This window comes from Micromys minutus, assembly GCF_963924665.1.
Source record: "Micromys minutus genome assembly, chromosome: 24".
Lineage (NCBI taxonomy): Eukaryota > Metazoa > Chordata > Mammalia > Rodentia > Muridae > Micromys > Micromys minutus.
In genome coordinates, this window is record NC_137959.1 from 28,462,460 (window position 1) to 28,484,796 (window position 22,337).

The following is a 22,337-nucleotide window of genomic DNA, read 5'->3' on the forward strand; positions in this document are numbered from 1 at the left end:
TGACTTGATGCTTTTTGAACAGCTATCAGAGTTGTCTGCTGGTTTCACTGGTACTGGCACTATTTTCTCAGAGAAGGAGTCTAGGCATTTGTCTTGGGATTTGCTTTTTTATTTGTTTATAATAAAAAATAAAGTGATTTGTATCATTGGCTGGGAATGTGCATTCTGGGAATTTCCACAGAAAATGAGCCTTGGGCAACTGGTCTGTGGTGATCGTCTGTAGGACCAACATTTCTTGGTACTCTAGCCCTCTTGTAAATACTTGCCCAGAACTGAATAAGAGACAGACCTAGACAGTCCCCTCTGGATGAGCAGGTCCACGCAACGGCCGTATTTTCTGGCGAAAGGCAGTGTGAGCTGCAAGGAAAGGCCTATCTTATCCCTGATTTCTAAGCCAGTCACCTATTCTAGCTCTGTGAGGGGTACTCCCTTATCTGGGTGGGGGAAAGGAAGAGAGCCTTATTACAGGGGACCACTGGTTCTCTGGGACTCAGTTCTGCTCTAAAGCATCTCACAGGGCTCTGGCTACCAGAGAACTGAGCACAATGACCATTATAAAATGTGCTTCCTGATGCTCGAATCCACTTTCTAGCCAGAGATACTGACTTTACATATATAAATAACACAAGCTAGAGAGCTAATCGTAGTTGGGTAGGCATGTGTTTAAGGTGAATGGCATTATCATTATGTACTTGATTATAAAAGACCAGGTTACTGAAGTTTGCTAAATCACACATAATGCTGAAATTATTCTAGAGAATCAGAAAAGAAAAGGTAAAATCTTAATTGGTCTACAAAATGAGGCCAGAGTAGGCAGCTTGGTCACACTGCATCTCAAGCTTTCACAAGGAGGGGCTGGGCATGAGTACTTGCCTGGTTGCATGATGCTCAGGGTTCAACCCCTGTGCAGCAAAACCAAAATAAATTGGGAAAAATGTCTTAAGCCTTAACCATTCCTTTACCCTAATTGATTTTATTTTAAACAAAAAAAGTTTTTTTCAGTACTGGGAGGCAGAGACAAGCAGATCTCTGTGAGTTTGAGGCTAGTAATAGTGAGTTCTAGGACAGCCAGGGATACATAGGAAGACGTAAACTGTCCCCTCAAGAAAGCCCTCAAAACCCCTCAAAAATGCTTTCAGAAAAATTCCTTAGGGGTCAGGAAGATGGCTCTATGCTTAACAGCGCTTGTTGCTCTAGCAGAGAACCTGGGTTTAGTTCCCAGCATCTACATGGTGGCTCACAACCTTCTGTAACTCCAGTTTCCAAGGGTCTAACACCCACTTCTGGCCTTTGAAGGTACTATATGCACATGGTGTGCAAACATTCATACAGGCAAAATGTCCATACACATAAAATGAAAGTAAACCCTAAAAAATGCTATAGAGGAACTTAAGTATAAAAAAATAAGGTGACATCATAGTTAAGTAAGGGAACTAGCTATTACCGGTTGTAAAGGCCTAATTCTATGTCATGTGTTTGAGGGCTTTCCAAGTATGACCAGGGTTGCTAGTGGTGAAGGCATAGTTTTTAGAGGGAAACTACAAAAATAGATTTCCTAAATGTTGCTTTTTGACTAGTCTTGATTGGTTAATTTCAGCCATCTACCTTCATGGGACCAGGGCCACTGATTTAGCTGGCTGGCTTTCTAGAGGACAGCACTGGCCTGGCCCAACAGTATCCCTGTTATTCATAGAGTTGCCATACCCTATACAGGGCAGGTAGGCCTCACCTCTACCCAGCTGTACAGACGCTCCTGAGTGTGCCGGTCATCCTTGAAGCCAGCGATGGCCAGCAAATCCACCACAAACTGCTTGGGGCTGATGTTCAGCGTCTACCAAAAGAGCCTATAGTCAGACAGGGCCACGACCAGCTCCCAGATTCTGCACTTTTATCCCTGCCTTTTCAGCGACTCTTCTGTCCCTGGCTTCTTCCCCTCATCCTCTTGTTTTATACGACTTATCATAAGGGGCAAAGGAATATGTGGAGAAGAAAGAGGGTGGTTCCCCAAGGCCTGCCATACATACCCACAGCCGGTAGGCCAGGGAGACCACCTTGGCAGTGACAGCTTTGGGATCCTTTTGCCTGATGGAATCCAAGATGATGTCAGTAAGGAAACGGTGACATTTCTGTGCATAAAACATCTCTTCCCAAGACAGAGAGAAGCTCAGGAAAGTCACTTCTGTGAAGAAGAAAGAGTAGATACAGCTAAAAGTGTTCACAGCTAAGGCCTTAGAGCTCTCTAGAAACATTCACTTTTTTTTTTTTTTTTTTAAGATTTTATTTATATAAGAACAGTGTAGCTGTCTTCAGACACACACCAGAAGAGGTCATTGGATCCCATTACAGATGGTTGTGAGCCGCCATGTGGTTGCTGGGATTTGAACTCAAGACCTCTGGAAGAGCAGTCAAAGCTCTAAACCACTGAGCCATCTTTCCAGCCTGGGGGCATTCACTCTTAATACCCTGGGAATGGGCTCTGCATCTGCACAAGCAAAGCCTCACCTCGAGGTTGGGGGCTAGCTGTGAGTGGTGTATGCTTGATGTTATCCATTTGGGTGGTGTAGATAATGCTTTCTTCAAAGAACATGCAAGAGCCATCACTACCCACCACAGGGGGGTGAGTCACTTTGAGTATGGCTCCTGGGTTGTCTATCCCATTAACATTAGGCAGAGGCTGTTCAGGAACAGGGTTTTCTGTGAAAAGAGAGAAGGAGTTTCCTTAGGCCTGGGAGGCTATGCTCAGTCTCCTGGTGACAGATCAGTACTCACTCACATCTTGCAGAATCTTCCCATTTTTTGGAAGGGGTACCCTGGCCTCACCACTTCATTGTCTTGGCACTATTGCAAGTCCAATCCTAAGTTCCAGAGCTCTAAGAATCTTCAAGTTTGGACTAGCATGAAGTATGACCAGCCAAAGCCCAGTGGAAGACTTGGAAGCTATAAAACTAAAAAGTGAGCAGACCTTTCTGGGCAGCCTTTCTCTACTCTGGAAAAACATGATGTTTTATCCTAAAGTTTGACAGGCCAACTTATGCCCCACAGAGTCCAAGAGGGCCCCCTAAGCAGAAGCCAGGCCACTAGAAAGGAAGTAGAGAGAATAATCTAACATGGCACTCCTCAGCAAACTTCCCTGGGCTTCCTGCCACTGCTAGCCATAAACTATCTGAAGCTCATCCCCAAAGACCCTCCTGAAAGGGCCTTAGTATTTCCCAGGCCATGTGTGCCTTTCCCAGAGGCCTATTTTCTTTTGTCACCCCCTTTAAAGGCCTTCCACTTGCTCACAGCCAACCTAGATGATTAGTGGCACATCTGTCTCCCTGGCTTCCTCCACTGCTCAGCATCCATAGCTCAGCCTGGAATGTGCCTCTGCCAATGATGCTTTGCCTCCTATGACCACACTTCTGTCCCTGAGTAAGCTTCAGAAACACACACCTGATCACGTGCTCCCTTCAAAAGATCCTTCAGGAGTTGGTCATCCCTATTAAAGTCAGAACAGAGCACCACATTCTGAACTTGGCTCCTAAGGCCTGGCCTGATGACTCCTGGATTCAGTGGCTTGTTCACTGGAAACCAGGCCTCCAGCTACAGCAGTGCCCTGTGCGTTCTTCCACTAACAGCCTAAATGTTCTCCCCGCCTGCTGACCCCCCAGGGGCTGGCCTCTTTCATGTTCTTATTTCTTAGGTTCTTTCCCACAATACTCATCATTTCACCTCATATGACCTCATGGCTCCCCAAGTCAATAAGCCAGTGTACCACTCATGTCTGCCTGGTATCTGTGCACAAGGTTCTGGCCTGCGCTCTGTCACAAACTCTCTATGGTCTTAGCCAGGAGATCTGTTTTCTGTTGAAATGAGTCTTGGGTCAAGAATGGAGCAAGACTCACCTCTCTCCTTGGGCCTCTGCTTGCCCCAGTCCTTTAGGGTGACAGCTCTTTTTGTAGGGAAGCATGGCTTAAAGGTTGGCTCTGGACCCTTGTCTTTCATTCCAGATCCAGGTCCAGTTGGGGGACCAGCATCCTTCTCAGAGGTTATGGAATGACCTTTCCAAGCAGCTGAGGTACCAGGTTGGGAAGCAGCCTCACTTCCTGAGGGGACATGCAGGCTAGCTTCCTCCAAAGAGCTGCTCCTTGTGGCTGCCAGTGGCTGGAATTCCCACTGTTTACAGTTGACCATGTCCCACTCCCTTACCAAAGATATGAGTTTTTGCATGGGGGTGACAGGAGGGTCTTTGGCATCAGATTTCTGAGTGAGGTTTATAGTGGTGCACTTCTTCTTGGGGGGACTCTCAGAGTGACCTCCCCAGTGTCTGGGGTTGGCACATAAGCCAGAACAGTGTGAGTATGTGCTGGGATTGCCCCCTCTCTTGGCATTTCTGCACAGGGAGACTTGGATAGTCCGGGTATACTGCTCAGCCTCTTCCATCTGGCTGGACCTGGTCAGGTTTCCTTTGGCCTTGTTCCATGGAGCCCTGTCGCTGCATTCTTGGAAGTCCACAGGCATGCAGGCTGTGGTCTGGGGAGGGAGGGACACAGTAGCTGTGGGCCTGTTGTACATTATCAAAGTCTGCCCAAGACAGCCTGTTCACTCAAAACAATCTTATCCCATGATGGATCATCATTTAAGTTTACTCAGTCTAAGAGGGAGTCATACCAGCCCAGGCATGCTTTATATTTCAAAAGGAGAGATTGTTACTCCAGGCCACAAGTAGCTAGCACACTCCTATGCCTCAAGATTCAGAAACCTGTTCTTGTACTAATGACACATGTGGCTTCTGCTCTTTTACTACACCAGCCCCTTAGTAGCTGTAGAGGTGATATTTAAGAACAGCACTAACAAAGAAAACTGGGCCTTACTTCCTTGGCATCTCTACTGAACTCTACCATGGACCCTGTCCCTTCGGTCACCACATGCAGCTTCTTGATGGGAAAAGCTTCTTCATTTTCAGATTCTTTTTCCTGAGTCCATGACCTATAGAGACCAAGAGGGATTGGTTAGTGAGAGGAAGCGTCCATCAGCTTAACTGACCATCAGTTGATTCGTCAGGCCTGTCCATTGGCTGGGAATTAGTCATTATAAACGGTGGAAGAAGGGACAGTTTAAGGGTTTGTGCATAGGAAACTGGCTCATTTGAACCCATTTCACCAACATCCAACTATGAGGTGAATAGATCTCCCTGGCAGATGAAAACATCTGTAAGAGGAATTTATAAAGGTCCAAATTGCAAATATTGAATCCAGGGTGAAGTCGGCTTACTTGTATGCCTCACATTGTGCCAGGGCTTCTGAGAGGGCTGGAATATGGTATTCTTCCACCTCCTGGCAGAAGAGAGGCCATTCCCTGCAAATGACAAGGAGATGGTAGACTAGGGGAGAGGGGAGACATGAGTCTCTAAAGAAGTTGCCTCAAACAATAACAACCATGTTGAAAATAAGAGAACCTCCTCCAAAAAGGCTACAATCAAGGGCTCTCTTTGCTACAGAGAGTTGGCCTTAGTGTTTTATAATCTGATTTCCTGGGTTAACTTACTTAAATTCTGATGGTAAAAACAGTTTTCCAAGTCTCAGGAAGTTGAGAATGTGTCGGAACATTTGGCCATCACCATGAATGAGCAAGGTCTGTCCATAGGTGATCCAATATACTCTCTGAGTGTTGGAGAGCAGTTCTGGGTACTAAAGGAAGGGGTTAGACATCAGAACCAGTCCCAAGGTGTTGGGCTTTAGTAAAGAACAGGGCTGGAGATTTCTATCTCCCTGTATGTTGGCTATAGGTAAACAAACTGGAGAGAGAGTCTAAGGAGGAGTGCATTGTCTGTGTTTCACCTTTTAGTAGTTCTGCTCCATACCCCTGGCCTTTGGAACTCAATTCTACCTCCTTTTGGGCCCCTGAGAACCAGCCTCTTCTCTACCCCCATTCCTGAGGCCTTCCAAACATGCTGCTCATCACATTTCTACCTCTAGAATCAGAGCATTCTTTGGCAAGGGAGCTAGAGAAAGGTTGTTATGCTAAGCAGTACAGGAAGCTATGTAAAGGACACGTGACAAGACCCAAAGATGCTCAGGTGCAGAAATCAAAGTGAGAGGACATCTGGGTGTAGCAGTACCTTCATCAGGGTCTGCAGGGTGGTTGCATACCAATGGCTTCCAACATAAAGCTTGATGATCTGCTGTGGTGAGTAAATAGTGACCTCTGCTGTCCACTCCTCATCTATAGAACCAGCGAGAGGGAACACATTGTATGACCAGAAGGAAAACTAGTAGGGCACTTTGGTCAGTAATGTTCACACAGTAAGACTCCATACTCTCAAAACTCATACTGTCTTGCCTTTCTAAGAAACAACAACCCTGGACTCAGACCGTCCCTGCCACTGGCATACTTCCAGGAGAGTGAGATGGATGTCTGTCTTGGGTGAGGAGGGAAGTCCTCTGGAGTATTAATTTCAAAGGCACTGTTCATTCTTTACTTGACCCAGCTTTCTCAAGCCAGCTAGGTTGCTGCTCCTGTCCATCTACTCTGCCAGCCCCCTCTGCTCTGTGGCTGGTCTGTCTTAGGTGTGCAGTTTTTCATGTGCCCACTCAAAATGGAGCTAGGAATCCCCCTTTTTGTACAGGATTAGACTGTGAACTCCAGAAGATAGGAATAAACCCAAGTTGCTGACTTTTATGTTTCGAATGCCTGTACAGTACAGGTAGTGCTCAATAAATGTGAGGTGTTGCTGAGTGACAGTAATATAAACTTTGCATTATAACTTGTTAATAACAATGTATTGACTAGCTGGGCATGGTGGCAAACACTAATCCCAGCACTTGGGTGGGAGAGGCAGGTGGGTCTTTGTGAGTTCAAGGCTAGCCTGGTCTACATAGTGGGTTCCAGGACAGCCAGGACTACATAGAGAGCCCCCGACTCAGAAGATTATTAACTTGTGAAAACAACACTGGGTTTGGACTTAGACCCTAGTTTGACCACTGTGTAATTTTGATTCTCCTTTGAGCTCTGCTTCATTCTAAATGGGTTTACGACCATTTCTTCCTGCCTAGCTATGAGAAAGAAATGGCAGCTCATGTTAGCTCCAGGGACTAGGGCGGGCATGCTTTTGGGGCTCTGTGCAGTCCCAAATGCAGCAGCTTTGTCTGGAATTTTGAGATATACTGTGAGAACGGAGGTGAGGAGAGGATATGTAATGTGAAAGTTTCCTCTTAGAAAGAAAACAGTGTCCTACTTTTTCTTTCTCTTTCATTCACACTTCTTGGTCCTGGCCATCATTGATTCTAACTAATTTCAAATATAGAACCTTTATTGTGCCTGGGAACACAGTAAAGTAAAAAATTTACTGAGCACATCCATGGGTGGCAAAGTCCTTGGCTCCAGATGAGTCTTCAGAGCCACTTTCATTGGCTCATAGGTGATGTCCCTCTTGTCCAGGAAGGCACAAAGCTCATACACCTCAGAGATGGTCTCAGTCAGGGGCAGCCGACAAGTTCCCAGCCAGTTCCTGCCCAGAGGAAAGCCAGTTATGACGAGTCTTATTACTCTACTTTAAAGGAGTCTGGCCAGTGAACCTCCTGTGACCAAGGTGTCTTGTCATAGCACTGGATCAAATGTGGCACCAGAGGAATCATTTCTTTAGTTTAACTTGGTGATTTAAGAAATTTGTTTTTCAAAGATTAATTTATGTATGTGAACACACTGTCATTCACACCAGCAGAGGGCATCAGATCCCATTACAGGTGGTTGTGAGACACTATGTGGAATTGAACTAAAGACCTCTGGAAGAATAGTTAGTGTTCTTACTTGTTGAGTTTTTTTTTTTTTTTTGTTTGATTGGTTGGTTTTGTTCTTCAAGACAGGGTTTCTCTGTATAGCCCTGGCTGCCCTGGAATTTGCTCTGTAGACCAGGCTGGCCTCAGAGATCTGCCTGCTGGGATTAAAGGTGTGTGCCACCATGCCTGGCTTAACCTGGTGATTCTTGAAGGAGAAAAAGCCCAGACACCAGCTCACCTCTTCAGACCTATTTCAATAAAACTAACCAAAGCCACCCATTTCAAGCCATGGAGGCTTTTAAAACCCAGCCCCCCTCTTCCTGTCTGCCTATTTAAGTATCTGCTTGAGAACTCTCATCCATGATATGGCTGCCTACTATGTCTCTGAGAGATTACTAACATCCTTAGAGCTTTGTAAATTGTCCTGTGCTCCTCAGAGTCCCAAACCTGGTGGTGATAGTGGCAGAAGAGGTAAAATAATGAGGTATCCCAAAGACACTTTTCTCTTTAGCTCCTAAGATGGGCTGAGCCCGGTCTGATAGTGCCTGAGAGACTGGGACTTGCCTGACGTGCTGGAAAAGGACCCCGTTCCCTGTGATGTACAGTCTGCTTCCATCCAGCGTGCTCTCAATGCGAAGCTGTCCCAGTGCAGAGTCTGGATACTTGACCAGCAGGCCCAGGGCCATCATGTACAGTGGTTTCACAGACTCCAGACTGGCTGTACGGCTCCCCTTCCCAGGACTTAGAGGTGGACAGGAGGTCCGGGAACAGCCACCTGTGTTGGAGAGAAAAAGATGACTCCTAGATCTTTGATCATCCCTGAATTGGATAATATGGGTCTTCCTGCTACCCCAGTTAGGACTTATGTGGTAATATGGAAGTTGTTTGCTTGCACAGTCCAAATTTGGATCACCTTAACACTAGTATAACTTGGTGTTCACGCATTAAGTTTAGCAGTCAAAACACTTGGGAGCTGACACAGCAGGAACTCTGAGCCAGATGACAAGCTTCCAGGAGATTTTCAAACTCTTATTTTGAAAAGGGGTCTCAATATTATACACCAGGCTGTCTTCACTTGTGATCCTCTTGCCTCTGTCTCCCAAGTGCTGGGAATACAGGTGAGTACCGCCATGTTCCTCAGCTTCCGGCTGGAGGATTTTCATGGCTTATCTTCAGTCTTGAGAGAAGTCCTACCAGCAGTCTACAGACGAATGAACTGTGTTCTGTCCTGTCTGATGCTGTGGTTTAGGACAAAGTACCTGTAACTTCAGAGTTATGCAGGGCTGGGGTTTGAACTTTGTCATAGTCAAAGGGCTATGAAACCTTGGTTATATGCTTTATAGAAGGTTAACACCTCACAAATTTGAGGAAAACCTGTCTACAAACATGCTGCCATCTTTTCATTTCATGTGAGGGGCAGTGAGCACTCTACCCACATCCTAACCCCCATGCTTTCTGAGGGAACGTGCTGAACTCACACCCCTCTTAGTAAACTAAAGGTCCTGGAACAGGTTTCTGAGACTTGCTTCAGAATACCACAACCCCCTCCCCCACCACAATACAGGAAGGGCATTCCATTCGCCTGGGAAAAGGCTGAGCCTCATTCCAGGGGACAAGCAAACAAGCAGGCTAAACTTCACATGTGTAACACAGTTCTTCACTTTTGTCGTTGTAGTGATGGTGGTGGTAGCCCTATTATATGAAAAGGTTCTACACATTCGCAAAAGACCGGATGCCCCTGCTTGATGCAGTTAGCTTCCTGTCACACGTGGCAGTGACCAAGAATGTGCAGTAGCTGGTGACTGAGCTGATGACAGGCAAATCAACACTGTGAAGCAGGAACAGCTGTAACGAGGCAATGCCAGGAGCACAAAGGTCTGACCTGAACAAGGGTCTGGAAATGTTAGGAACGTGTAAAAACAGGAACAGGAGTCAGGGAATGTGAAAGGAGGTGGAGAGGGGGAAGGGAAACTGGGCACAAAGTAGCTGAAACACTGGTAGAAAGTATGCCTCGTTAGGGGCTCCTGGAAGAGGAAAGATGGGGGGCGGGGGATGCAGGTGGATCCTCAGGATTTCCACAGAGGAATAGATAGCACATGCCTAGGAAGCTTGTCCTCAGGATCAGCCTGCTTCTCAGGACATTCCCTCCTGGTTTCTCACCCAGGTTAGGCTCCTCCTGCTCCAGGCTAAGCAGGCCTCCTTTCAGCCCTGGCTTTGGTTGCAACGCTGAATAGAGAGGACACACAGGGTTTTAAGCCAAACTTCTTTTCTCAGATTTTAGTCAGTCACAACACCTATTTCTCACTACTACCCAAGTCCAAAGAGGCTGGAAGGGGAGATGCTTGCTCTTGGCTTCTGTAGCTCAAGCCCAGACTGTTCTAGACTATCCAGGGGAGGCATGGTTCCCAGGCAACATACCCATGTTTATCCGGTATAGCCGTACAGCTTCTGTGAGCTCAGGGATTTCCAGAATTTCCACTTCTGCTTCTAACACATCTATGTTGGAGAAGTTATCTGGTAGTAAAATCTTGTGTGAGCGTAGAAAATTCACTTGAAAAGCAGAAGGAAACAACACGAGTTAACAAAACATATTCATGACTAATCTGTCCGTGTCCTGGCAGACGCTTCATCGTAAGTTAGGCTCTCCTCGTGCTGAAACAATTGCTAAGCATACCTCATTAGCTTTGTTCTGAGGTTTTGCTTTTCAAAGACCCCACTTTGTGTGGCCTTCATTGGCCTGGCCTGGCACTCCCAGGCCCTCTCTGTGAACTCAATGACCCTGAGACTTACCCTAAGAGTCTTGACCCTAAAGCAAGTCTTTCCAAAAGAGGGAGTTGTCTTGTTAGAGAGGAGAGGCCTGGCCGAGCCTGGGCTCCCAGGTGGCGCCTGCAGGCTGTCTGTTGGATTGCAGTAAGGGAGGCAGCACTAAGTCCCTGTGAGAATCCACTCAGAGATGCAGGAGCACAGCACAAACAACTTCCTAGGTAACACCGAATCTGGATAGCTGGGACCTCAAGCATTTGAGCCCCTGACATAACTTGGTGTTTATTGTCCTGGCCATCTAGGTTCTGGTTATCCAGATAGCAGAGAGTCCATTGGTTAACAGGCCAGCAAATTTAGTCCTGGGACAGTGTGGGAAGGGAGGTTCCCTTCTGGGAAGGATGAGAGAACCCATTCCTCCTTAGTTCAGGCTGCCAGTTCTACATGATTCTGGGAAGACTGCCAAGTGTAATGGAAGAGAAAGCAGATAGTGTCTTTGAAACAATCCTATTTCCTCACTGTCTGTTGAGATTATCTGAGGCCTAGAGTCTAGCTAGAGACATAAGCAAAGTAAGAGACGTGACCAGAGTTCAACTCAGTGCTCTGCCCTTGCCATCATCTCTGTGATCCTTAACACTACCTTAGGGAGCTCCAGCGCCCCTTTATGGCTAGGCCATCACAAAAGAAACAGGAGCTCAAGCATCTCTGAGTAGGTGGCCACCCCTAGACAGCACTCACCAATGAAGCGGAACTCGCTGCACTCGCATTCGATCAGGGCCACCGTCTCAGCCAGCCACAGCAGGTTGTCTTCAGTCACCAGGCTTGGGTACTTGGCCACCAAGTCGAGGGGTAAGAAGCAGTAATGCACTTCCTCTTCAGTGTCCAACAGCGGTGTGTCCATGAGCCCCAAAGGAGCTTTATCATGAAGACCTGGAGGAGAAGATACAGAAGGTGCCATCACCTCCCTGGGGCACTGAGATGCTTCCATTGACCTAGAGGTCCCAGGGGGAGCTGGGGAACCACTCAGGGGACAGTCTCTGCCATATACTTCCTTCCCCCCTTTTTTCTTTTCAGATGTGTATTTAAGGGTAAGAGGAAGTATTGTGGAAGCTAAGTGTGATTTTTTTTTTCTACAGACAGTAAAAGGACACTGAATCTTGGCTTTATGTATCCAAAGTCACTATATCCAGGTATCCATGTCTCTTATTTATGAGTATTTTGCCTGTATGATTTATATATGTATGGTTACCATGTAGAGGCAGATACAGGCATCAGATTCTCTGGAACTAGAGTTACAGACAGTTATGAGCTGCCATGTTGATGCTGGGTCCTTAACAAAAGCAGCTAGTGCCCTTAACTGCTGGGACATCTCTCTAGCCTTTCCATGGTCTTTCTAATTGATCAACCCAACTACTACGAACTGCAGATTAAAAACTCATTCATAATCATGGACTCCTGATGTCCCATCATAGATTAGCCAATGCTGCAAGGGACTTAGAAGCCAGAGACCACTGGGCATCTTTGTGTGGTGGCCTGAAAGGTAAGTTGAAATAATGAAGGAGCCCTAACTTCCAGGAGAGATTGGAAGACATCACATCACCTAAATGAAGCCTAGATGCAGCAGGATGGGATGGAGCAGGGTGCTGAGTCCCAGTCAGCAAGCCATGCGGGGGACAGTACAAGATCAAAGGAGATGAGGAAGAGAGAGACAGCATCCAGAACTAGCTCAGACAGAGGCTAATGTCTGTACGGGTGAGGAGAGTAGGAGCAGGTGACTTCAGGGTCATGTCCACGACAGTACCTGTGAAGGCGGGACTCTTTATTGGAAATTCCGAGGGCTTGCTGATACACTTCCATGTTCGCCAGTAGTTCAGGGATGCTCTCTCAGCAACAGGAATGTCAGCAGGCCGCACACGGAGGTGGTGCTTCCCTTCTTTCAGATTATCTAGGGTCTGTCCATAAAGAATAGTGCTGCCTTGAAAATCTAAACCTCAGAACCAACTTTTGTTTTTATACTGAATACTCAAAAAAAAAAAAAAAAAAAAAAAAAAAAGTATGTGACTTACTTAGGACAGTACTTTAAAAATAAACGGAATTAACCACAAAATATAAAATGGCAAGGTAGTAATTAAAAATCCTAATGATTATTTTTCTTCTGAGTTTCAAGGAATTTTTTTTCTATTTGTCAAGTAACAGGACTTTTTTTTTTTTTTTAAACAGGGCCTTGTGCTGCACAGGCTGACCTCAAACTCATAGAATAGCTAAGGGTGGTCTTGAACCCATTCTGCTGCTGTTTTCGTCTCCTAAGCATTACAGCTGTTCCCTTCCCATCATGCTCAGTTACAATTGCTGTTTAGTCATTCAGAACTTGATATCTTAATCGTTCAAAAGCCCCGCTTTTTTATGATTGGTGTGATTTGCTCATTATGTGTATTCTTCTCCACTCTGGGACGCAGTCTAACAGTGAGGTGACAGAGTGGACCACACCAACTGAGTGAGGATGGACCCCAGGGCAGAGGGCAGGTTAGTGACAGTCTTCATCCCACCATTACCAAATACCCATTCTCCTTCTACAGTCCTGCAGAGAACAAATTATACTGTGAGACCAAAATATTCTGACCTCACTCTAGAAGAAAGCATTTTCCTAATGAACTATTGGACACAACAGGGCAAGTGATCCTTTTTAAAGATTTACTTATTTATTATATGTAAGCACACTGCATCTTCAGACACACCAGAAAAGGGCATCAGATCTCACTACAGAAGGTTGTGAGCCACCATGTGGTTGCTCAGAATTGAAACCAGGACCTCTGGAAAAACAGTCAGTGCTCTTAACCACTGAGCCATCTCTCCAGCCCGCAAGTGATCCTTTATTGGCCATATATATGATCAGCTTTCTCTTCTAAGAACCTCATTGTGATCAGAAAGCCTCCAATTCAAAACACAAAACAAAAACAACAAACATACACACATAAACCCAAAAACCAACTAAAACAAAAGGCAACAACAACAACAACAAAAACTGCTTCTAGTTGTTAGCTACCCAGGTGGAAAGCCCTTGTGAGTTTGCTCTTGGGATCCCAAGTAACGAGAAGAGCCCTCTGGTGGCTCTAGTAGGAACTGGCCCTCTCATAACTGCTTAAGGTCTCAAAAGGAGGCAGTCCAGCCAGAGTGGGACAATCATCCCTGCTTTGGGTGGCTAGAGGGCCTGAGGAAAGAATGAGCAATGTCGGGGTCATGGGGACAAAGAAGGCTGCGTGTATGGAATATTGGGAGCCTTAAGAAGTACTTACTGTGCTTTGCTAGGTTCCTGCTTAGAGTCAAAGAGCTCTTGGCTTAGGGAAAAGAAATCTTCTACTACCTCTGCTGGGTGGTAGGCTAGAGGAGAGGTTGAACCCCTATTAAAAAAGCTTGCAAAACATTTATGCCCACAGTATACAATGTAGTAGGCCTGTCCAACTAGCTCAAGGGAAATATGCTAGTGAAGGAGAGGATGAACCATTTTCTAGAAATGAAACCTCTGTGCTCTGGGGTTTCGATTAAACTGTGTGCAGCCCTATTTTCCCCAGGAAAGGAAACAGCAAAACTTTAAAAGGAGAAGAAATCAGGCAAATAAAATCTACAAAGATTACAACCCCAGCCAGTGGGGACATGCTATGTGCTAACAAAGGTGTTAGGCTTGTACCTAGGCCCTGGAGCTTCAACAAGGTTGTTTCCTGAACTCTCTCAATAAGCCCTTGCTCTGATATCTAGAAACAAAAACTCTGCTCACAGGAAGGCACTAGGATGCTTTGAGAAACCACAGGAGTGCTCCCCAACTCCCTTACCTCCTTACTTATTTATGCCCTGTCAGCTCTTTTCTAATGTACAACCTCGCCAGACCCCAAGGACTTCACTTATTTTGTTCTCTACTAGAAATGGGACACCGGTGCCTTTTCTGTTGAAAGAATGCATGAATAACAAACGCTCCAGGGTGCCTACTTCCAGGGGGCTTCTGGCTTTACTGACTTTAGTGATCACAGAGTATATGGCTGGTTTTCTGTAGGCCAACTTCAGGGCTCCTTGTGCCCACTTAGATATTACAAGTTATTGGGGGGGGTCTTCTTTTCTTTCAACAAAGTCTTTCTGTGTTACAGACATGTTCCACAGTGCCTGGAAAATGGGAAATACAGTGAACTTGCAAGGTTAACTGCTACTCTAAGGACAACTGATGTTGCTTTGGGCCTAGATGGTACAGAAGGCAAATCAGAAGCAATGGAAATCTGACGGTGCAGGGGCCTGGGTGCCACTAAAAGATGGCTGACAAGGTGCCCTGCTGGCAGAGCATTTGGACTTAACAGGATTTTCAAGGAGTAATGGGTTTTGGAGATGCCAATGTGCTTATGGACTACTGGGAGGCGCATAATGGTGAAGGAGCTTAGGGGCCTGGCAAATCCCTGACTGCGGTGTAAAGACACTGATGCTAAAAGGAGCAAGGCTATTAGAACAAATGGATGTGCGACAAAAGCAGCCAAATCAGATACATTTCTCAGTATTTCAAACTTGTCTCTCTATTGTTGGTTTCGCTGCTTGTGGGCCCAGTCTTCATCTCCCAGCAGATGGTACTAAACATTTCTAGATGTCAAGTCCTTTGAAAACTATTGGAAATGTAAACATGAAAAGACTATACACTGGAAAAGGAGAAAGAATATGATCCCAACAGAATTAGCACCATTATAAGAACAGAGCAACAATAACTTTGGAAATGTTGTGGGCTAGGTTGTGGGCTACATTTATAATAGGATTTAAAAGAGGAATATTCCAAGAAAAAAGAAATGAGTGGAGGGGACATAGAAAGTGAGCTTAAGGGCAGGAGAGATGGCTCAGTGGTTAAAAGCACTGACTGCTCTTCCAGAGGTTCTGAGTTCAAATCCCAGCAACCACATGATGGCTCACAACCATCTGTAATGGGATCTAACGCCCTCTTCTGGTGTGTCTGAAAACAGCTACAGTGTAGTCATAAGTAAAGTAAGTAAGTATTTTAAAAAGTGAGCATAAGGGATACTTACAGGTATGAGAGAACATGTGTGTCCCTGTGTACATGTTTGTACAGGGACACACACACATTTGTGGTATGAGCCAGGATGAACAGTCTGAAGCCATTTCAAAGGCTTTACACTTGAGTTGTCCACAAGCCACATTGTTGGAATGACTGTCTGCCATGTTCCTTACATCACAAGGTAATCTGTCTCACGTCATCATAGGAAATGTGAGACTGCCCCTGGCCTATTTTATTAAAGGCATCATTTGTGTGATCAGCATAAAAACTCCCTGGCTCCCTTGAACACAAAGAATGTAGGCAGATTTGTGTTCCTTGCTGGTAGCAGATTGCTGACAAATGGAGCAACTTATGGTCCAAACTTTGAAGTTCCCAGGAGGAGGTAAAATAGGAAAAAAATGGGCCACGGTGTAGTTTAGGGGTAGAATATGTGTTAACATGAGAGAGGCCTATGTTTAAGCCTCAGTGGGCTTCAAGGGGCATGTGAAAGAGAACCATAGACTGCATAGATCTTAAATTCTTTGAGTGACCCTGAAGAGAAACGTCACATTCTCCAGTAGCAGCTGTGACTCCTGATCAGTCTCATGACTAGTGGAAGGCTCCAAGTAGGTTATGTTTAAGAGGGCTTCTCAAATTCCACATGAAGTTTTAGGAAGCCTCGTGATGCTGATGTAAGGATGGCAGTGACTTCTTTATAACTCTCCTATGGATAATATATGACACTCCAAAACTCTCAGGTTCAAAGATTTACATATCAGCTTGATGACTCCTGGATTATATTTCTGGTCCCAATTGTTCCAGTGAATTCTAGATATGTCCACTCAGTGACTCCTCAGCTCTCCACTTGAATGTTACTGCCCAGTCACTGTTTCTCCTGTTTGACAGGCTTCAGTCTTAACTTGTGATCTCTGCCTCCTAAAGGTTCACATCTCAGAATTCATCATTTACCTGGCTTCCCAGGGAGAATAAAGAGCTGTCCATTCTTTCATGTCCTGCATCTCACTCATTAGCAAATGCATCAAGACATCCCCAGGATTTAAAATGTTCCTATGACCACTCAGATCAAACCATTCTTATCTTTCATCTGGATGAGTGGTTCTCAACCTGTGAGTCACAATCTCTTGTGTGTATTGGGGGGGGGTGAACAAACCCTTTCACAGGGGATGCCTAAAACCATTGGAAAACACAGATATTTACAATTCATAACAAAAATTACAGTCATCAAGTAGCTACAAAAAGCATTTTATGATTGGGATCCCACCCCAACAAGAGTCACAGCGTTAGGAAGGTTGAGAACCGTTGATTTAAGGCTGCTGGGGCTTCCCAAATGATCTTCCAGCATCTTCCTCTGCCCCTATTGAATCTAGGCCAGCAGTAAACACATTTCTCCCCTGTGAGAGGCCAAATACTAAATATTTTAGGCTTTGCTAAGCATATGGTCTCTGTCAATTCAAATACTCAGCTCTTTTTGTAGTTCAAAAAAAAAAAAAAAAAAAGCCATAAGCAAAATACAGAAGAGCATGGCTGTATTCAAATAAAACTTTACCAATAGCACTGGGATTTGACTTTTTTTTTTCAATCACAATAAAGTAAAAACATTCTTAGCTTATGGGATACACAGTGGAGTGGACTGGATTTGATTCATGACCTATATAGCTTGTAGACTCTGATAATACCGTCAAGCCAATAGCCACTGAGTTTTTCCTTACAACTTTATTTTAAATATCTATTTACTTACTGTTTTTAGATGTATATGTGTGTTTCTGCGTGAGTTTATGTGCATCATGTGCAAGCATGAACAAGTAGAGGCTAGAAGAGTGTCAGATGCCTGGGAACTGCAGTTACAGGTGGTTGTGAACAAGTGTGTATAAGTGCTGGGAATTGAACCTGGGTCCTCTCAAGAACTTAGTAAGCACTACCGATCCATTTCTTCAGCTCCAACAATTTTACTTTTACACACTGTAAAACTCACCTTTAAAAAGCTAGAGATCAAACCCAGGGCCTTGTACATTTTAGGCAAACATTGTAACACTAAGCTACAGCCCTAGCTTTCTTCCCAACCCCAATATAGTCTTGCTAAAGTATTAAAGTTTGACATCATCCTGCTCAGGTTTCCAAATAGTTCAGGTTATGCCTGTACCACCTGGTCCTGCCAAAGCTTACCAGCTTAAACGGTACTGTCCGTTGGGTTTTGGTACATTTGCCCAGCTGTGCAACCATTACCATTGCCCATTGTTATCCAGCCCATTCTCTCTAATCCATAACCCAGTCCCTGGGAAGTCACTAAATCTCTCTCTCTCTCTCTCTCTCTCTCTCTCTCTCTCTCTCTCTCTCTCTGGTCTCTCTAATTCTCTCTCCCAATTTCTAGAGAAGGAGAAAGTGTTTGTTTTAGTTCATAGTACCAAGTTGCAGTACATCACTGTGGGGAAGTCACAGTGCCAAGAGGTCAAGATAGCTGGGCACATTGCACCCATAGTCAAGAAGGAAGGAGGAGGCCAGTGGTGGTGCATGCCGGGATTTCAGCGTTCCAGAGGCAGTGGTGTCTCAGACAGCTAGGGCTACACAAAGAATCCCTGTCTTTTTTATTCTCTTAAGATTTCATTTTGTGGCCAAGATTACCCTTGAACTGACAACAATTCTTCTGTCTTACCTTCCAAGTGCTGGGATTATAGGTACAAGCTACCACACCCAATGTGCATAAACTACCACATCCAGAAACTGCATAAAAGCAATCATAAAATATATGAACCATATGAATCATAAAAATATGAATGTAGGTGTTGGGGATATGGCTTAGTCTCACAGAATTTACCTAACATCCATGAAAACCTAAGTTTAACCCTAAGTATCAAAGATCAGGGAGTTGTATGGCTTCCCATGTCATTTCTTTATTTCTAGAATCTGGCATGTGGTTGGTTATCAGTACACACAGTGTTCTGATTATTATTAGAGACTTCAAGTGTACAAGTGTACCCTTTGGCATTTTAAGATTTATTTATTTTATGTATAGGAGTACACTGTTGCTGTTTTTAGACGCACCAGAAGAGGGCAACAGTTTTCATTACAGATGGGTGTGAGCCACCATATGGTGAATGGGATTTGAGCTCAGGATCTGTGGAAGTTAAGTGCCCTTAACTGATAAGCTATCTCTCCAGCCCTCAAATGCACCTTTTAGAGGTGAAAGGTCCAGGTTAGGTATCTAGAAGGGTAGATAAATGGAGTGGGACTGGATTAGGGGTAGGTGTGTGGAGAGAGGTGTACATCACCGTAAGACACACTGTCTTCCAGAAGATTTCAGTCTTATCCTGCTTCTTGGCTCACTCCATGCCTCTACTTACTTGCTTACTTACTTACTGGGGATAGGGTCTTGCTATGTAACCAAAGCTGGCCTTGAATTTATCTCTGCCTCCCAGGTACTGGGATTATAGATGTGTGCCCCCATATCCAGCTTTCCACACTGTCTTTCAACAAAGCCTACCATGTTACAGACCATCCTGAACAATATGTGCTACCTTTTGACTGAATAATGAGACGTCTCATTAGCAGGCATCCTGCTCTATTTGTACTGTTAGGTGCTAATTCTGAAGAACTCTGTAGAAAGGCACACCGATAACTTGAAACAGTTCAGATATGTGCTATCCAATATGGTAGTCATTGTGATGATATGCCTTGTTGAACTACAGTATTCTAAATCTGAGATGTGCTAAATGTAAAACAAGAATCAGATATTGAAAACTTGGTATAAAACAAAAGTATCTCATATTCACATTTTTTAAAAATTGGGCTAAATAAAACATATTATCAAAATTGGTTTCACTCATTTCTTTACACTTTTTAAATTTGGCTACTACAAAATTTAAATAACCCCGATGAAACTAGGTGTTATTGCATGTACCTGTAGTGACTTTGGAGGCTGAGGCAGGAGGATCAGTGGAATCCAGGAGTGCAGGGCCAGCTGAGGCAACACAGTGAGACCCCATCTCTTACATTACATGTGATTACACATATCATCCACATACATGGCTCACATTATATTTCATTGTACCATTCTTTGTGGTCCCTCAAGTGCACAAGAACAAAACTGGAACCCAGAATGCTCTCATTGAGTCGCAGTTAAATGCTTGACGTAGATCTGCTTAAGAAAGGTCTTCAGACTAAGAACTGACAAAATTCATTTTCTCTAAGTGCTCTTTATTCATTTAAGGCAAATGCCTGAGTAGTTGGCTAGGCCTTCGCAGCCAGGGAAGTGGGGGAAATGTGCGGTTGACTTGCTTGAGGCGGCTGTTGGTTCCCAGCTGTATTTACACTCTGCTTCAATGAATAAAACACCACTTAGGCTGGGCCAGCCCAAATGTTGATTTCTTCAAAAACACTACTTCCAAAGCATAAGCACTTGCTTCACAGGCTCTCTTAGAGAGGCAGAACCTCATAATTCTTCAAACTCTGCTACTCACACATCTTGAAATTTTGGAATCAGACCAATTCATTGGCTTCTGAGTTGTTGCCTCCTCCTCTGAAGTTGATTCTCAGATATATTTTGTTTTGTTTGGCTTAGGAAATGAGGACTGCAAGGGGCCTAAAGGGCTTAATAAACTGTTTGTATGAGAAGCTTGTATTCCTCTAAATTATCATGTAAAACATTGCCTTGATCTCTTTGATTATCTGCAATGAACAAGTTAGTCTCTCTCCACACAAAAAGATAACTTGGCACAGAGCCATGAGCAAGCTTAACATGCCAAACCATTTTAATGGTTTTGAATCCACTTGCAGGCAATTCTAATACTTTACTCCTAAAGAAGTCGACCAGATTCCTAGAGGTACTGGGGAGGCCTAATTAGTGGTATACAGAGATGCACTATAGTTGATGGACTGGCTCTTATGAAAATGGAATAAACAACACCTGGTCCAGACAGTGGGATTGATAAGGAACATGCCCAGATTCCCTTCCCAGTCATAATATTTAGTTTTTGCCAGGTTAAAAAAATCATTATTCAAAAACTACCAAGTAAACTATTTAAGCACATCAGCCATCAAAATGACTTCTGTGGGTTTGGAGAAAACTTACAGTGAATGCTTTTGTTTTCTGTCATACTTTGATGCTTTATAAGTAAAAGAACTTAAAGCTCTTAAAATAAGAAAGGAAGGTCCAGCCAGGTGATGGCCTATGCCTTTAACCCCGGCACTCTGGAGACAGAGGCAGGCAGATTTCTGAGTCTAAGGCCAGCCTGGTCTACAGAGCAATTTCCAGGACAGCCAGTCTACACAGAGAATACCTGTCTCAAACAAACAAACACCTCAAACTAAACAACAACAAACAAACAAAACAAAACCAGGCATGGTAACATACACCTTCAATCCCAGCACAGGGGAAGCAGAGGAAGGCACATATCTCTGAGATATGGCTTAGTGGTAGAGTATTTACATGCAGAAAGCCTTGATTTTGTTCCCAGCACCTCAAAATAAATAAATAGCATTTTAAAATAAGCTTTGAAAGAGGCAAAGACTGCCTGATGTTAAATCCTATCTCAGGTCCCTGGTGGCTGCTGATGTAAATACAGCAGAATCAGGATGAAAGTCTCTGTGAAGAATGTGCAAGTAGGAGGTGGACATGGTGGCACTTGTCTAATGGGCTAGAAGATCATAAATCCAAGCTGGTCCCCGGCTACAGAGTAATACCTTGTCTCAAAAGCTACTGTGCAGTTCCATTAAAAGTGTTAACCTCAGAGCTGGGTGTGGTCGCACACACCTTTAACCCCAGCACTCGAGAGGCAGAGGCAGTCTGTGAGTTCCAGGCCAGCCTGATCTACAGAGTGAGTTCTAGGATAGTCAGGGAGGTTATGTAAAGAAACTCTGTCTTCAAAAAACAAGAACAAAAACAAAACAACCAAACAAAGGGTTACCTCAGAACCCAATATACAGAAGAACCTCCTGTTTAGTGATGCTGCTGATCATCACTCTTGGCAGAGAGCCCATCTTACCTGAAGCAAAGGCATCAGCTGCAAACCCAGTGCTTGCTCATAGAGCAAGTTCAGTTCTGCGCAGCTGGAGAAGGAGAGCTTGGAGGTGTAGAGGTAGTAGTGTACATGCCTAAATGTGGAGCCATCTCTGTCAATGAATAGCCTCTGCTGCTCTGAAGAGGTCAAGGCAGAAGCCTCTTTCCACAGCAGTGAGTCTGGGAATTGAGCAAGTTTGCTTCTGGGAACTGAGAAATGCCAGCCCCCGACATTGAAGTGAAATAAATCCTCTGCTGACTCATGGGGCATGCCAGGCTCCTCCTAAAGGGAAAATGAGGTGAGAGTTATGCAACAAAAAGAAATTGAAAGCACCCTGGCAAGAAGTATTAAGCTATATTTGCTGACAACATAGTAATACACACACACACACACACACACACACCATTCAAGGGAATTCACACACATACACACAGAGTTATGAGCACAACAAGACTGAAGAATATTTTTTAAAAAACAATTCTATTTTACACATTAACAGTTTAAAAAGCCATGGTTGCATGCTTGCATGCATCTGTAATGCCAACACTTCAAGATAGAGGCAGGAGGATGGGTCACTACAAGTCTGAGGCCAGTGTGGGTTACATGCTGAACCCAAGGCCAGAGGTGGCTACACAGTGAGACCCTGTATTAAAAGGTAGGTGGCTGGACTAATGGATAAAAATGCCTTCTGTGAAACATGAGGCCCTGAGTTTAGGTGCTGAACCTTCAACTTGGATCCTTGCTTTTGTACAACAAGAACTTTACTGATGAACCCTCTCCTTAATTCTC

General features: G+C 44.6%; 1 protein-coding gene across 1 annotated transcript; it reads right to left on the reverse strand.

The window, feature by feature from the left end:
- Positions 1-155: 155 nt before the first annotated feature.
- Positions 156-21,818, reverse strand: KCTD19 (potassium channel tetramerization domain containing 19; the record flags this gene model as incomplete). Its single annotated transcript, XM_080937133.1, has 15 exons — positions 156-357; positions 1,730-1,831; positions 2,025-2,179; positions 2,503-2,694; positions 3,885-4,512; positions 4,854-4,968; positions 5,254-5,337; positions 5,527-5,669; positions 6,101-6,204; positions 7,329-7,489; positions 8,322-8,532; positions 10,176-10,307; positions 11,256-11,447; positions 12,319-12,469; positions 21,534-21,818. 15 exons carry the CDS (start codon positions 21,816-21,818, stop codon positions 244-246), a joined length of 2,769 nt encoding a protein of 922 aa, XP_080793259.1. The 3' UTR covers positions 156-243.
- Between the last annotated feature and the right edge of the window lie 519 nt (positions 21,819-22,337).